Here is a 15031-nt window from a genome sequence, read left to right as displayed (position 1 = left end):
AGACAAAAACCCTGAAAACATACATGTTAAAACCTTAGCCTCAGGGGTAAAGGATTATTTTAGCAGGAAAGATTGTACAATTTGTTGTTTCAATTTAAAAAAAAAAAAGTTTTTAAACTTTTCTGTTTTGTTTGTTATTTGTCCAAGATAAAAACTTCCAGATTCTAGATACTTAATATGCAAAGAGATCCTCCTCACCTTCAGTCTCTCCATAAAATGTATGCAAAGTTAAACTTACCTTGCATGGTGTTACACTGCATTTGTATTTTGCATGTTTCTACACTGCAACTTATGTGTTTGCCTAGAACAGTAAAGTTATTTGTCATGAGAGCATCACACAGGCTCAGTGCACTGTGGAATGAATGATACAATGCTGTCCCATTGAATGTGAAGGCAAGCACAATGTCAAAGTGTGTACTGGCTATGAAAAGAACAGAGCAAAGTCAAATGTTTGAATAAAATCATAAGGAAATGGGGCTGGATATTGTGCCTTAATTTCTCTCTGCAGCACCAGAAGCAGTCAGTACTCTAAATATGGTTTCATATTGTAACAGTTTTTGACAATGATTTATGTTTGCCTCCTTGAGACCTTCCTGTGATTAACTTTATGTATGTAATTTAGGCAGACCCAGAGCCACAATTAGCCATTAAATAGTTCTGTTCTTTCTGCTTACCTTCTTTGAAAGAAAATCTTGTCTTTGTTCATCTTGTATTAAAGGAAAGGTAAATAATCAGCAAAACTAATCCAAGTATCCAAAAAGTGATGGTATTATAAACAAGATAAACAAAAATCATCTTGAATGTCTGGGTAAACTGGTGGGCTGGCTAATAGGGCCATCTGCTGGTAGATGCACTCTAGCAAGATCGCTTGTTTCCACTGAGTTGTGACGTTTAGTTTTAGGAGAAGTTAATGACTTGAATCTAATTTGCAAACACCTGTGACTCTGAAATTATCTCTGTAATCTGCTTTGTATTTATATTCCTGACTTCATAGAAGGACATGTTGCTGGAAAAATAGAACTGTTTGACAAATAAACTTATACTCTGTTCCTGTTTAGACTCTGTTCAACTGCTAAATGGAATATTTCACCTGGCAGTAGTATTACTATAGATTAAGCCACAATTTGAAACTATATTCCAAGGAAGTGTGGGTGTCTAGATGAATCTCTCAGATCATTAAATAACAAATCTTAATACTCAGCCTTCACACAAATGTCTACTTCAGGGATGTTTGGTTTAAAATCACAAATCAGATTTATTGGGGGGAAAAAAGCTAGAGGAGACCAATGGTCTGGCATACTAAGATTGTTAAAGTTCTTAAGTCTTTAATATTGAAAAGGCTTTTGGATGTATTTTATATTTTTTTGTTAGTACTGTGTAGTTAATGTAGCAGCTCAAGCATCACAAGTATTTCTTGTTTTAGTAGTGTGGACTTGCAGCCTGGAAGGCTGGCTGGATCCTGGGTTGCATCAGAAGAGGAGGGGGCCAGCGGGGCAAAGGAGGTGACTGTCCCATTCTGCTCTGCCCTCATGAAGCCCCAGCTGGAGTACTGCACCCAGTCCTAGGGACTTCCACAAGAAAGACAGAGCTGTTAGAGTGGGCTCAGAGGAGGGGCCATGAAGATGATCAGAGGGCTAGAGCACCTCTCCTGTTATGACAGACTGAGGGACTTGGGCTTGTTGAATCTGGAGAAGGGAGGGCTCTGGGGAGACCTCACTGTGGCCTTCCAGTACTTAAAAGGAGCTTATAAGTGGGAGAGACCCCAAAAATTTATGGGGTCTGATAGTGATAGGAGAAGGCGGAAACTGTTTTAAATGAGAAGAGCGGAGATCTATGTTCGGTCTTAAAGGGAATCCTTTTTATTCAGAGACTGGTGAGGCACTGGCAGAGGTTGCCCTGAGAAGCTGTAGATGTTCCATCCCTGGAGGTGCTCAAGGCTGGGCTGGATGGGACCCTAGGCAGCCTGGTCTGATGAGTGGCAGCCCTGGCCTATTGGCTGGGGGGTGGAAGATGATCTTGAAGGTCTCTTCTGACTCAGAGCATTCTATGATATGCATACTCACTGTCTGTATATCATGTATGCAACAGCTCCTGGGTATATGACAGGAATATACTGGTTACACGTTTATAGTGAATAACATGAAGTTTATACACGCGTAGGATTAAACTGAATAATCAGCATATACAAGCATGCTTCTTGTGTACTTATTTTGAGATCTTTCCTTGGAAATATCATGTTGGTTATTCTGAAAGAAATGCCTCATTTATGTCCATGGAAAATACAGTAGATACAAAGAGCGCAATAACACCATTTGATGGAGCAAATTCTGAACTATAAAACACTGTTTTAAAACCCAGTCACCACCAATGGCCATACACTTTTGCCAGTGATGAACAAGAGTCTGTGTGCCATGTTCATAAAAACCAGTATTGCTGTCTGGAACATGGCTTGCCCTTCACACTGTTATTGTCACTGCTGAAATGCATTACTCTCTGTGCTCACAACCATTGTCTGCTCTTCATAAATGTTCAGCAAGCATGGAAGAATGTCAAGGGGTGCTATTTTTCTTGCATGGAGAAATTCAGAGGCACCCTTTGTTTCATTGTCAATTCTGTGTTAGTTGCCATTTTGTCAGAGTGCGCTCTGCTGCCATCTGCCATACAGCAACTAAAAGTAACAGTATTGGTTGGAAGGTTCAATCTCTGCTGCTGTACCACCACCATCCACCTCAGACAGCAGTTCTAGTGTTTTAAAGTAGCATGGTTCTTTAATATATGGGGTTATATACTAATTACAGCATCAGTCTGCACATCTCAGCAGGTCTGTATTTCTAGTGCAACTGTTCACAAGATTCTCTCCAACCTGTGGTGAAGAAATATGACTCTTGGTTCTAGAAGTGCTCAGTGATCCCTGGCAATTGTTGCCTCTGTTATCAGTAGTTCTTGGTGTAGCTACATCTCTTCTCCACAGCATCACTTTGGTAGGTCAAAACTTTGTTTTGTCAGTATACAAGTAAGTAGGTTGTAGTTTTTGCTGTGTGACATATTGGATGTGGGATGTTCAGGTGTAACCACACCAACTAAATATTGAGGAGGGTATTATTATCCCCGTGCAATGCTACAGGCTTGTGGCAGAGTGGCTGGAAAGCTGTGTGGAGAAAAAGGATCTGGGGGTGTTGTTGATGCTCAGCTGAACATGGTCCTGCAGTGTGGCCAGCAGCATCCTGGCTTGTATCAGAAATAGTGCAGTCAACGGGAACAGAGAGGTGATCATCCCGCTGTACTTAGCTGTGATGAGGCTGCAACTTGAGTACTGTGTGCAGTTTGGGGCCCCTCACTATGAGAAAGACATTGAGGCCCTGGAGCACATTCAGAGAAGAGCAATGAAGCTGATGGGGGATCTGGAGCACAGGCCTTATGGGGAGCTGCTGAGGGAAGTGGGATTGTTCAGTCTGGAGAAGAGAAGGCTCGGGGCAGATCTTACTGCTCTCTACAGCTGCCTGAAAGGAGACTCTGGCAAGGTGGGCATCAGCCTCTTCTCCTGCATAACTAGGCATAGGATTAGCGGAATGGCCTCAAGTTGCACCAGGGGGGTGTTCAGGTTGGATATGAAAAATTTTTTCTTAGAAAGACTGGCCAGGTGCTGGAAGAGCTGCTTGGAGTGGTGGAGGTTTTCAAGGAAAGGGTAGATGTATTACTTAATGGACATGGTTTAGAGGACAATATTAGTACCAGGTGGATGGTTGGACAAGATGATCTTAGTGAGTCCATGGTTATTGAATTTATCTATCTATTTATTTATTTTGATGAGGGTTCACAGGCTTCACTGGACTGGTTTTGAGCAAGATATTCCTGAATGTAAGGTCAGTAAATCTTGACCCACTGGAGAAATGAAAAATGTCTGATCTATGAAGAAACATAATCTTATGTTTGTAGGGAGTAAAGCAATGGAAAACAGTTTTCCTACTGATATCCCATCCGTTTGTTGTCTTGCACAGCATTAGCTTCAAGGAGGCAGCTCTCAGGTTACGGAGAGAGGGAGGGTTCAGCAGAGCCCCAGGCACTGCAGGAACAGAGGCCATCTCTCCAGGACACTGACAGCTGCAGAAGGAGGACTGTGTTACTTCTAGCTGTACTTCAGTACCACAGTAACTCATCTTTTGTTACAGTTTTGGATAGTGATAAAAATTGTCATGCTTCTGGGTGAACAGTTTTATTTAAGGTCCAGAAATGAAGAGAAATAACCTGTCATCCTTTTATGTCTCTCTCTGGTTGCTGTTCACAGCCGCGATGCTTCAAGGTGAGAAAACACTTCTTGGTAGCTAAGTTTTGCATGGAGGTTTATTCTACTCATATAGGAGTTGGTGTCCTGATGTGTCGTACTTGGCTGAGCTCCAGAAGTCTCCTTCATGTGTGTTTTTCTTTGGCTTTTATTCTTCATCTTTCTGACGTATCGACAAAATGAAGGATTATATATAACCAGATAGATCTAAACGCTCCTTATGAAGCTTTTGTTAAGATTTCTTTTTAATCAAGAGGTTTTTCTTTGAACTCTGGTTAGCCCAGGAAGTGACTGTGAGTCACCAAAGAGCGGTGCGTTCCAGAACGCTTGCTTCCTACTCTATGCCAGCTGGCATTTGTACAAGCCTTGTGAATGTCACTGTCCTCATCCTTTACTTGCAAAAATGCATGAATCTAAAGATAATAGAGACCCTGTCTTGAGAAACTATGATGCATAAAGTAGTACGGAATAGCAAAAGTGTTTACAACTTGAAGTTTTGGTGTGCTATCCATGGCATGTGGATAGCAATAAATGCCTTCAAATATATGCTCTGGGAAATGTTTTGGTCCAAGGATGTGTTCATCTTTCTTGTAATTGTTAAATTGTGAAGAAAAGCAGCTCGGAATATTTCCAAGTGCTGCTTAAAAAAAAAGAAAAGAGAGCGTGGGGGATGAGGTAAATTCTGAAGGTATCATGAATCTATCAGTGCTGTGTTTAGGGAGATGTCACAAGTTATTAGCTTGGGAGCAGTTTTGACTTCAGCCTTTGCTTGTAATTTTAGTTTGGCAGATGTCCCTCAGTCAATAATTTCCAGATATGAGTAAAATAAATGTAATGATATTTACTTTCAAAAAATGGCAAGAATCTCTGGATACAGATTTTTTTTTGTTTTTTTCAAGTAGGTGTGAAAAGCTAGGGCTAGCTATTCATTTACTACAGGTGAATGCTATCTTTATTTGAACAACTTTATCAGGTTTGCTCTGTTTCTGCACTAAATTATACTCTACAGTATGTGTATGATAAATATAGCAAATGCTATTTGAAGCTATTGGAAGGGGATGGCTTCTGATATTGCTCGGTGCTTAATCTGATGTACTGAACAAATCTATTATCCAGCTGTAGAATCAGCCAAAGGGAAATATGCTCAGATGCTGTTCAGTGAACTGTTTGAAGACTATTCAAATGCTCTAAGACCAGTGGAAGACACAGATAAAGTGCTGAATGTTACCCTTCAGATAACATTGTCCCAAATTAAAGACATGGTGAGTAAAAATACAGTTCTGTTTTTCTGAAAATGTGCAGAAACGTACCAACTGCTAACTTGTTTGAAGTAGGAAAGCAGCTTGCATACTGCTGTGACAACTTCAGTAATGATTCCTCACAAGGGTCATGTTCTGCAGTTCTTAATAGTCTTATCTGATTGCAGTTGTACAACTTCCATTACGTGTCTACAAACTTACAGCTGCTAAATTGTTAAGAATTTTTTTTTGTAGTATCAGTAAAGTGTTTGTATTCCAGCTTTCAGGCAACTTTTGCTACTAAATAGAAAGAGGGAGTGTTTTTTCTAAGGAGCAATTAATTTCTCCTTAAACCCCATATTTTAGCTTCCAGTAACTTCTTAAAAACTTGGTTCAACCAGTTCAACACTTGGTTCAACACTTCTAAGGGAAAAGAAAATTTGTCTGGAAGGGAAAAGGAAAATCACTTCTGACTTGTGAATTACAACTTCAAGACCTCAAGCTTTCAGAGTTTTAAGCTAAATCTGCTGTTATTCTGACTGTGGAAAAAGGAACTTTTTAGAGATACAAGAAACGGAGGTAACTGTATTTAAAGCTAGGGAGGGTGCAGGGAAAATAATCCTCCTTTTGAGAGGAAGGTTTGAACAAGAGAGTCGTAGAGGATCGAATAGAGAAGCTCCCCATGCACTGTATGTACATATGTACCTGTGTGGGAAGTACTGTGGACTGTCAGTATTCAGGCCTGTTTTGGGCACTGCTTTAAAGCTGTACAACAAATGCTGTCAGCATCTAGAATGTACTTTTTTTCACCTTCAGCGAGAAATATTTTTGTATTTTTTATACAGGATGAAAGGAACCAAATTTTAACAGCTTACTTATGGATTCGACAAAGCTGGTATGATGCATATCTCAAATGGGATAAGGATAAATACGATGGATTGGATTCTATCAGAATTCCAAGCAATTTGGTCTGGAGGCCAGATATTGTCCTCTATAACAAGTGAGTGAGGCCAGAGAGAATCATCTTGAATGGGTGTAAGAGAGAGGGTAGAAGAAGAAATGACTCATGGAGCCTGAACTTCATTTTACATTAGCAGGGAATATATTTGTTGTCTTAATATTTATTACTGATCATCCCTAAAGCCATAGATAAGATAGTTTGGCAATGGATCCAGCTACATAGCAGAGCTGGTATGAATTTCTTGTTTGCAGTGAGTTTTGAACATTGTCAATCTTAAATGCTTTCTGCAAAGGCTGCTGAAGAACTCTGGAAGAGGGTGCCTACAGGAAGGTGGTATGCAAAGGCTCCATCTTGTCTGCTCTCCCTGGCCAGTAATGAACAGCAGATTATCATAATTTTTTAATGAATCTGGTATTTCACTGTGTCCTGTTTGAGGTCAAGTTTGAAGAAGCAATGGCCAAGAAATACAGTATACAGTATAATTTAGTTTCACTGATGTTTGGCACTAATGGGGACTGGTACTTGTAAATAATGTAGTAAGCAATATAGTAAGTTTCTAGTAAAAATCAATATGAATAAATAACACATTTTCAGAAGCATGCTTTTAATGCTGTGAAGCCAGGATCTCCCCCCAGCTTTCCCCAACCCGTGCACTGAATTGCTGCATATCAATCTTGACTGTTGCTTTTCTGTCTTTTAGGGCTGATGACGACTTTTCAGAACCTGTGAATACTAATGTTGTGTTGAGATATGATGGAAAAATCACTTGGGATGCACCTGCTATCACAAAAAGCTCATGTGTAGTGGATGTATCTTATTTTCCTTTTGACAGCCAGCAGTGCAACCTTACATTTGGTTCCTGGACCTATAATGGTAATCAGGTAGACATCATCAATTCTCTTGATAGTGGTGACCTTTCTGACTTTGTAGAAGACGTGGAATGGGAGATTCATGGTATGCCAGCGGTTAAGAATGTAATCACTTACGGCTGCTGCTCTGAGCCTTATCCAGATGTAACGTTTACGCTGATTTTGAAAAGGAAGTCATCTTTCTACATATTTAATCTTCTTCTTCCTTGCATTTTGATCTCTTTCCTCGCTCCACTTGGATTCTATCTCCCTGCAGACTCTGGAGAAAAAGTGTCTCTAGGTGTTACAGTTCTTCTTGCTCTGACTGTGTTCCAGCTGATGGTTGCAGAGATTATGCCTCCCTCTGAAAACGTACCTTTGATAGGTGAGTTTTACATGCTTTGTTCTTAAACATGGCTTATTGAAATCAGGGCTGTATGTCGGATTGACTGTGTGTCATCTATGGCTTTTCGGAAGATAAATGTTGGCTGCATTTGTTAAGAAAAAAAAATATCTAGTGAAATACTTGAAGTATGCATGGTATTTGTACAGTTAAACTGAAGCTCTTTACATTTACTTGGTATTTATTTTATTTATGCTAACTTTCTCACCAGAATTAATTCCCACCCACATTATGACTTGCTGTATTTGAGTACCTTCCTTACCCATCTATCACTCTAAGCAGACAGGACATAGCCTTGGACTGCTTTCTCTGTGTCCCTCCCTGTGCTTTCCAACCCCTTTGTCACATTGCTATTTCTGCACTGATTTTTTTTTTTTTTTTAATGTGGATAGCATCTTTAATATAATTTTATTTTGTGTTCCAGGCAAGTATTACATAGCAACTATGACCATGATCACAGCCTCCACTGCGCTGACAATCATTATAATGAATGTCCATCACTGTGGCTCAGAAGCAAAGCCTGTTCCACAGTGGGCCAGAGTGGTAATCTTGGACTATATGTCAAAAATTTTTTTTGTTTATGATGTGGGTGAAAATTGTACAAGTCCACGAAGAGAGAAGGAACAAGAATACAGGTTAGAGGGTGGTGACATGTGTCAGGGGGCAGATAGAAAAAATCACCTTTCCAGTGGAAATGATGACAGTGATCTCAAGGAAAATCTGAATGGAAATCTGAATAAAAGCTTTGGAGTTCATGGTGAAAATGTTAGGGAGAATGTTAATTGCCGTTCCTGTTACAAAATGCTGATTAAAAATATTGAATATATTGCTAATTGTGTTCGAGACCATAAAGCAAACCGGGCCAAAGGAATTGAGTGGAAGAAAGTGGCAAAGGTGATGGACAGGTTTTTCATGTGGATTTTTTTTATCATGGTGTTTTTTATGAGCGTGCTTGTCATTGGGAAAGCAGCTTAGCTGCAGATGAACATGTTGTGTAGGTATGAATGTACTGAGTCAGCTCCTTTCAGTGGAGCTGTGGGATAGGTGTGCTTCTGAGGTTTTTGTGTCTTCCGTTCTGTAACAATAAACTTCAGTAACAATAAATTTCAGTAGGCTGCAACGCATCTTTAGACGTTGCTCAACTGAGGGCTTTACTAGTGACTTCATTGCTATAAATAAGGGAGTGCAGCCCAGATGAGGCCGTTGGATAAGCAGTCTGTGCTCTGTCTTGATGAATGGTGGCCATGACTGCAGGCTGATCAGGTGGAGCATTGCAGTGAAGGAGCAGACAGCCTATCAGGGTACACTGTATTCAGAGAGATGTGTCTCTGCACCTTGAAACTTAGCTGACCTTTTCTCTCTGCCAGAACAAAGTTGGGATATTTGCAAGATCATGACAATTCCTGGAATTTATCCCTATGTGGCATTGCCTTATTTTTTTACCCTTGTCTAGCTTATTTTCCTAGTTTAGCTTTTTTGCTCTTACTTTTCTTTTTTTTTTTTTTTTTTAATTTAATGGCTTTTTTTCTGGTCACTGCTCATATCCGCTCATAGCCCAACTTGTCCCTCTGCTCTGTGGTGTGCCTTTCGCTTCTGATGCCATTTGGTTTACCAAATATGATGGTTACCTTGATCTTCCTTTTAATCATTTTCTGCTGCTAAATATTTGTCCTGACAGGTCCAGTAAGCCAGATTGCCAGGACTTCTTCCACAGCAGGTCATGGGGCCTCTCTTCCATTCCCTTCTTCCTGAATCTAATAGTAAGAAGGGCTTCTTCTATCCTCCCTGCATATTTCATGCCCTGGACATTTGTGCAAGATGGGCTTTTAAATGTTAGTTATGAGGCTGCTAAAACAGTCTGTGAGTCTGTTTTGTCTCTGATCATTTTACTGACCTTCACCAATGCTCATTCCAGCCCCTTATCAAATTTTACATCCTCTTTAATACTTAAATTATAAGCTTCTAGAAGAATGGCAGGGTTGATTTGTGCATTACTTAGCACAAAAGCATGATCTTACAGCACAATCATTAATGTAGTGCCATAATCAACTCCTTGTTCAACACCTTAGTACTTAAGTGTACATGAATGTGTTTGTTGCTGACCACACCAAAAGCCCTCTGTGTTAATTTCTGTTAACCCTCTCAGACTAACGGAGTTCTGGACGATGTCTCATGGTAAAGTGAGAAGTTTAATACCCCAGGCTTGCCCTCAGCAAATAAATTGCTTTTACAAAGCACCCTGAACTTTGAAACCATGATATTCTAGATGTGGTGGGAGAGGCAGAAGGACTCTGTAATGGATCCCAGTCAAAAGTTCATGTGATAAAATGAGTTTTTGTAATTGTTGCAATTAATAGGAGCATACCTGTGAAGCTGTAACTTAAGAGTGAGGAGTCAAAGTGACAAAGTGATGCAGTTGTCATGCCCAAATTTACTGGAAGAAAGGGGTTTGTAATTATTATTATTATGTAAACAATGCATTGAATTCTTAATGCTGGGTTTTCTTTTCTGTGGAATAATTAATGTTGTAAGTTTATCTGGAATCTCATACATAATGCAAACTTTAAAGTCCAGGTTCTAATGTAAAGATAAACTGGGTAGGTAGCCAAGAATAAACTCAGTATGTGGAAAAAAGTCTCAAGTGTGTTCCCTATCTATTATCAGCTCCCAGTCAACTGGGGTAACTTTGAATATCTCTTTTAGAAACCAGGCTGTTTATTTTCACTACGCAGAAGAACAGTCACAGCCATTTGCCATGGAGTTCAAGGTTTGACATTTATACTGCCTCTTCAAGGAAACTGATTTCTTCTTTGTTGTGGAAAAAAGATATTGCCCCAAAAGCCTGGAGAGTAAAGTATTTAAAGATAAAGATAATATATTCAGAACATGAATCTTCAGCATGGAAAACAAATGGCCGAGGGAGTGTTTGTCCAAGACTTATGGGTGGCATAAAGAAAGCAGAGTTACTGTTCACCGTCTCTTCCAATTTTGAAACCAGGTGCATCAAATATACAGTGTGTTACAGTGGAGGAGACTGACCATAAAATGTGTGAGAAGGCTGAGAAAATCTTTGCAGTAGAATTTATGAATGCTAAAAGATCATATGGATGTAAAGAGAAGGGGGGGGAAAATGGAATTCAAATCTGTCAGGGTACAACTAAATGCAGTTGTGAGGTGCTGAAAGCTAAATCAGTGTTTTTAGGGATTCCTTACTGCGTGTTATTTTGTGCTCTTCACCCTGTTTGTGGCATCCGTTGGAGACAGATTCTAGATTTAGACAGACCTTTATTCTGACTAGGAATATTTTGGAAGTTCAGATCATGCACAAGCCATTCTGTTAAAATAAACTGCAGTTTATGTGCATACAGTTATGGATTTCACATCTACAAGGGAAAATTAGCAATCACGGTGGATCCTGGACCTTCTTTTGCTTATGCTTTTCAGTGTGCTCATGCTTGGATGCTGAAATCATACTTTGCACTTCTCTCCAGTATGTTTTCTATGAAGAACTGATGCTGCTAAAGAATTTTATTCCTTACAAGAATATGATGAATATCTATTTTTTATTCTAAAAACGATTATATTTGCTTTTAAAAATTATTTTTCTTTGGATCTCCATGCATTCTCAAGTGTTTCTGTTCCTTTACTTACAACTAGTTAATCTTCATCTTCTTTTGTAACAATCTGAGAACTCTTTTTTGTTCTTAGTCCATAAGAGCTAAATAAAGAAATTCAAATAAAGAATATGAGCAGCAGTGATGCATGTAGGTAGATGTTTGTACCTGTATTATTTTTGTGAAGCTCCATCCAAAGTCCCTCAGATTCGCAGATTTGGACTTAATCATTTTCCAGAGTAAAACCATAGTGTGTTACTGCATGGCCATGCTTCTGATGACAAGGCTGAGCCAAGGGCCATGCTGCAGCAGCTGTTTTGCCAGCTTTACAAGGGCTATCTCGTTTAAAGCTGCCTTGGGAGTTTCTAGTTAAACTGGGGAGAATGCAGTTTAAGTGTCTCTATGTGTTCTTGTATTTATTCTATATACTGTATAACTGTAGCTAGCAATAGTGTTAGAGCAATTTTTTCTTTGAAGCCAAGTTGTGTTAGCAGTCAGAACTTCATGTGACATCTGTAATGCTGACTGGAGGCAGTAGAATTTAATTCTGCTCGTCTTGGTCTGTTCCTCTTTCCTTTTTGTGTCTCATGCTTAGATTCAGTAATCTTGAAGAAAGATTAAACCTAGAGATGATAAATGACTAGGATTATAGTAACAGAAAAGCAACGCTTTATACACTTGTCTGAGTAACTGTGAGACTTAATATGAAGGCATCGAGTGACTTTATATTTACTGAAGAAGGCAATGATGCTGTAAATACTATTTACGTCTGTGAGGTCTGTGTGCTACAGAGGCTTTGGAGAAATGGAACTAGCTCACACTTTTTTTTTGTCCAATATCTTGGCAGAGGTCACCTGTCTCCTCTTGTACTGAGTCACTACAGTGTTAAAATGAGGAGAAATACGAACTATCTCCTGTGCTGCCTTCACTGTACTCTCTTCCATGATCAGGACTGCAGAACTGAAGTGCGGTAGGATGTTGGGTTGCAATGCAGAAAAGTAGAAGATGCTCTTAGCAATGCCAAGAAATCTGTTTGTGGGAACTGCATCCTGAGAATTCAGGCTAAACTCAAAGTGTTATCTTGTGACATTATAAGCTATCTGCAGGTTTCACCCTCTGGTTAACAAAACTTTGTTCTAACCATGCCACAAGTCTAGAAAGTGTCTGAGAGTTGTTTCTCAAGAAATGCAAGAGTGTGGCAAGAACTCCTGAGAGAGCAGCTCTGTGCCACTTTGAGAAATAGAAGACCTGTAATGTCTGTACAGGTTTAGGAGATGGGAAGAAGAGAGCATGGGGTGTGAGAGAATTCCTTTTGTTCTGTTGAAAGCCGGGAAGAATCCATCTGTTCTCTCATTTAAAAACTGTTGTATAGAGGAATATGTAGTCTCGATTTCATTCTTAAAATCTTTTCATCAGCAACAGGATATAAACTCAAAGATGGCCTCTGTGGTTTCTGTGCAACCATCTCTTTTGTACTTGCAAGCAGAGTGAATAGTTTGGAGATCAGTTAGAGGGGCAGAACAAATATCTCTTTTCTAACTAACTCTGGAGTCCACTATGAAGGAGGAATATTTATTTTTTGCTAGAGACAAATCCAGCTGTGGATAGAGATAGCAGAAGGGGTTTATTTTCTTTGTACTGTGCAAACTGAAACTTCACTTTCTCCAGAGTCTGTGGCTGTCAGTGTACAAGAGGGGCATGGACAATGCCCTCCTGTGTACACTGTAACTTTTGGCTAGCCCTGAAGTGGTCAGGCAGTTGCACTGAATGATCCTTGAAGATCCCTTCCAAGAGAACGATTCTATCCCTTCTAAGAACTCCTTTCTTCAAAGTGACAGTGAACAGTACTGTTTATACATTGCTTGCAGTGTGCAAGTGAGTTTGCAGGTACCCCAGCTCGGGCTTCCTTCTAAATGCTTTTGAGTGTTTGATTCTTATCTCTTGTTCATGGGCCACTGAAGGTCTGCAGGGCTGATGGGAGTGTATTCTAACTGCTCTGTTAAGCTGTGCTGTTTTAACCCCTTTGGCTGCATTTAGGGATTTGTGAGCCTGAGCTCCAGAAGCTGTTCAGCCACTTGGGAACCACTTGATGGCAATGGGCAGTGCACTTGTCAAACCATTTATTGTATTAGTACTCCTTGGGATCTTACAAGCCATTTTAAGTTCCATATCAACTTTTGGAGTCTGTCAGGATAGTTTTTGAGTTAATCTACCACAAAGGTAAGTCTCAGGCCATATAGTGTGTCTTCTGGTTATCCAGGTGCAGGGACTGACCTTGCAGCATGCTAGTGGTGCAGTAAATCATGTGTTTTCTTGGCCATGTAGTGTTCCTTTGGCTGCCCATGGCTGTGCTGCATCTCCAGGAGTGGTTCTAGCCATTGAGATAGAGAAGACAATACAGGGTACCCTTGCAACAGGACAAAATTTGTTCACAGCTGTGGAGGGACAGATGTCAGTTGATGGGAAGCATAGGAGGGTGAAAAACATGGTTTGTGTTTAATTCCAGATGTATGGAACTGTTATATCTTGGTCTGTTCTTGGGCACTTCTTCAGAGGAGAAACTAAGCCTAGTGAACATCTGGAAAGCACAAATCAAGATTAAAAAAAAAAAAAGAAAAGCTACAGTATGAAGAGCAGGGAGTTTTTCACTACAGTTCCTGAAAACATTTATTTTAAATGTAACTCAGTACTACTACCTTCTAAGTAACCCACCGAGTACTATTGTTATTGTTTTTCTGATGTTCTGTTTTGTTTTTCTTTGGAAAGCAAGTATTGTTGTTTGCTTCTTCTGCCTTTCTGAGCATTAATTCTTTACCAGGTTCTGTGCTTTATGATATTCATACATCTACTTGCAATAAACATTGCAAAAGAACTTGAAAGAGTTTTTTATATGCCATTATTTTTATTGGTGTTCACTGAACAGGATTTTATCTATGGTGATGGGAGTTGCATGGGGACTTTATGCCAAAGATCTGACTGTGTTCTCTTTGGATTTAATGAACGTAGTGGTTTCAGTTACTCTGAACACTATGACAGAGCTGGCAAAGGAAGGAAGAGCATTGGAGCAAAAAATAACGTGGTTTTTAAAATTGCTCGGATCTAACCTGGATAATTGTAGGCAGAGCTTCAGTGAATAAAAAGAGTAAATTAGAATCCATTGTGTATTTGCTTGCTATGTGTCACCACTAATAAATTTGATTCATAGTGGTCTTAAATACTGTATAACAACATTGTATTCTGTTTTGTTTGCTTGCACATTCTCCATTAGCATACTTAAGAGCATGCTAGCAGGAAATTATTGAGCCAGTATAATATGAACAAATAAAGAATGATATTGTGATTATGCACATATCTGTATGGTTCTGTCGTTAGTGTATCATAGGCAAACAGTAGATCTGACTCTTTTATTCATTCTGTATTCAGTTCTGGCCAAATGGTACCAAGTTGCTCACTTCATTTCTGTGACAGAGGAGATGCTTTTGTTAGTGTTTCACTGCAACAAAAATGAAAAATTGTGGTAAAGTTAAATAGATGTTAATGTCCTCTGGTGTAGCTTTCAGAGACTGGAAAAGCCCCACATGGATGAAACTTTGGAGTCCATTTGGAGTTCATGTTCAGTGCTGATGGAAGGGATGCTATGGCCTCTGTAGGACTGAAATTGGTTTGAGGAAGGCAGCAGGCAGAT

At 39.7% G+C, this 15031-nt stretch overlaps 1 protein-coding gene across 2 annotated transcripts in view; it reads left to right on the top strand.

Moving 5' to 3' along the window:
- Window positions 1-9229, top strand: part of CHRNA9 (cholinergic receptor nicotinic alpha 9 subunit) — a 10912-nt gene extending 1683 nt beyond the window's left edge. The window contains exons 1-5 of one of the 2 annotated variants that reach the window (XM_003205855.4): window positions 3490-4300; window positions 5399-5544; window positions 6366-6520; window positions 7182-7714; window positions 8157-9229. In XM_003205855.4, the coding sequence (XP_003205903.2) occupies window positions 4231-4300; window positions 5399-5544; window positions 6366-6520; window positions 7182-7714; window positions 8157-8707 (1455 nt within the window). In that variant the 5' untranslated portion in view covers window positions 3490-4230 and the 3' untranslated portion in view covers window positions 8708-9229. Of the gene's footprint in view, window positions 1-3489; window positions 4301-5398; window positions 5545-6365; window positions 6521-7181; window positions 7715-8156 lie in introns of those variants that run through there. The other variant, XM_010710261.3, reaches the window with a different exon arrangement.
- Window positions 9230-15031: the final 5802 nt, after the last annotated feature.

Source organism: Meleagris gallopavo, chromosome 4 (genome assembly GCF_000146605.3).
Source record: "Meleagris gallopavo isolate NT-WF06-2002-E0010 breed Aviagen turkey brand Nicholas breeding stock chromosome 4, Turkey_5.1, whole genome shotgun sequence".
Lineage (NCBI taxonomy): Eukaryota > Metazoa > Chordata > Aves > Galliformes > Phasianidae > Meleagris > Meleagris gallopavo.
The sequence above is the reverse complement of the archived record's forward strand: the minus strand, read 5'-3'. Positions and strand labels throughout refer to the sequence as shown.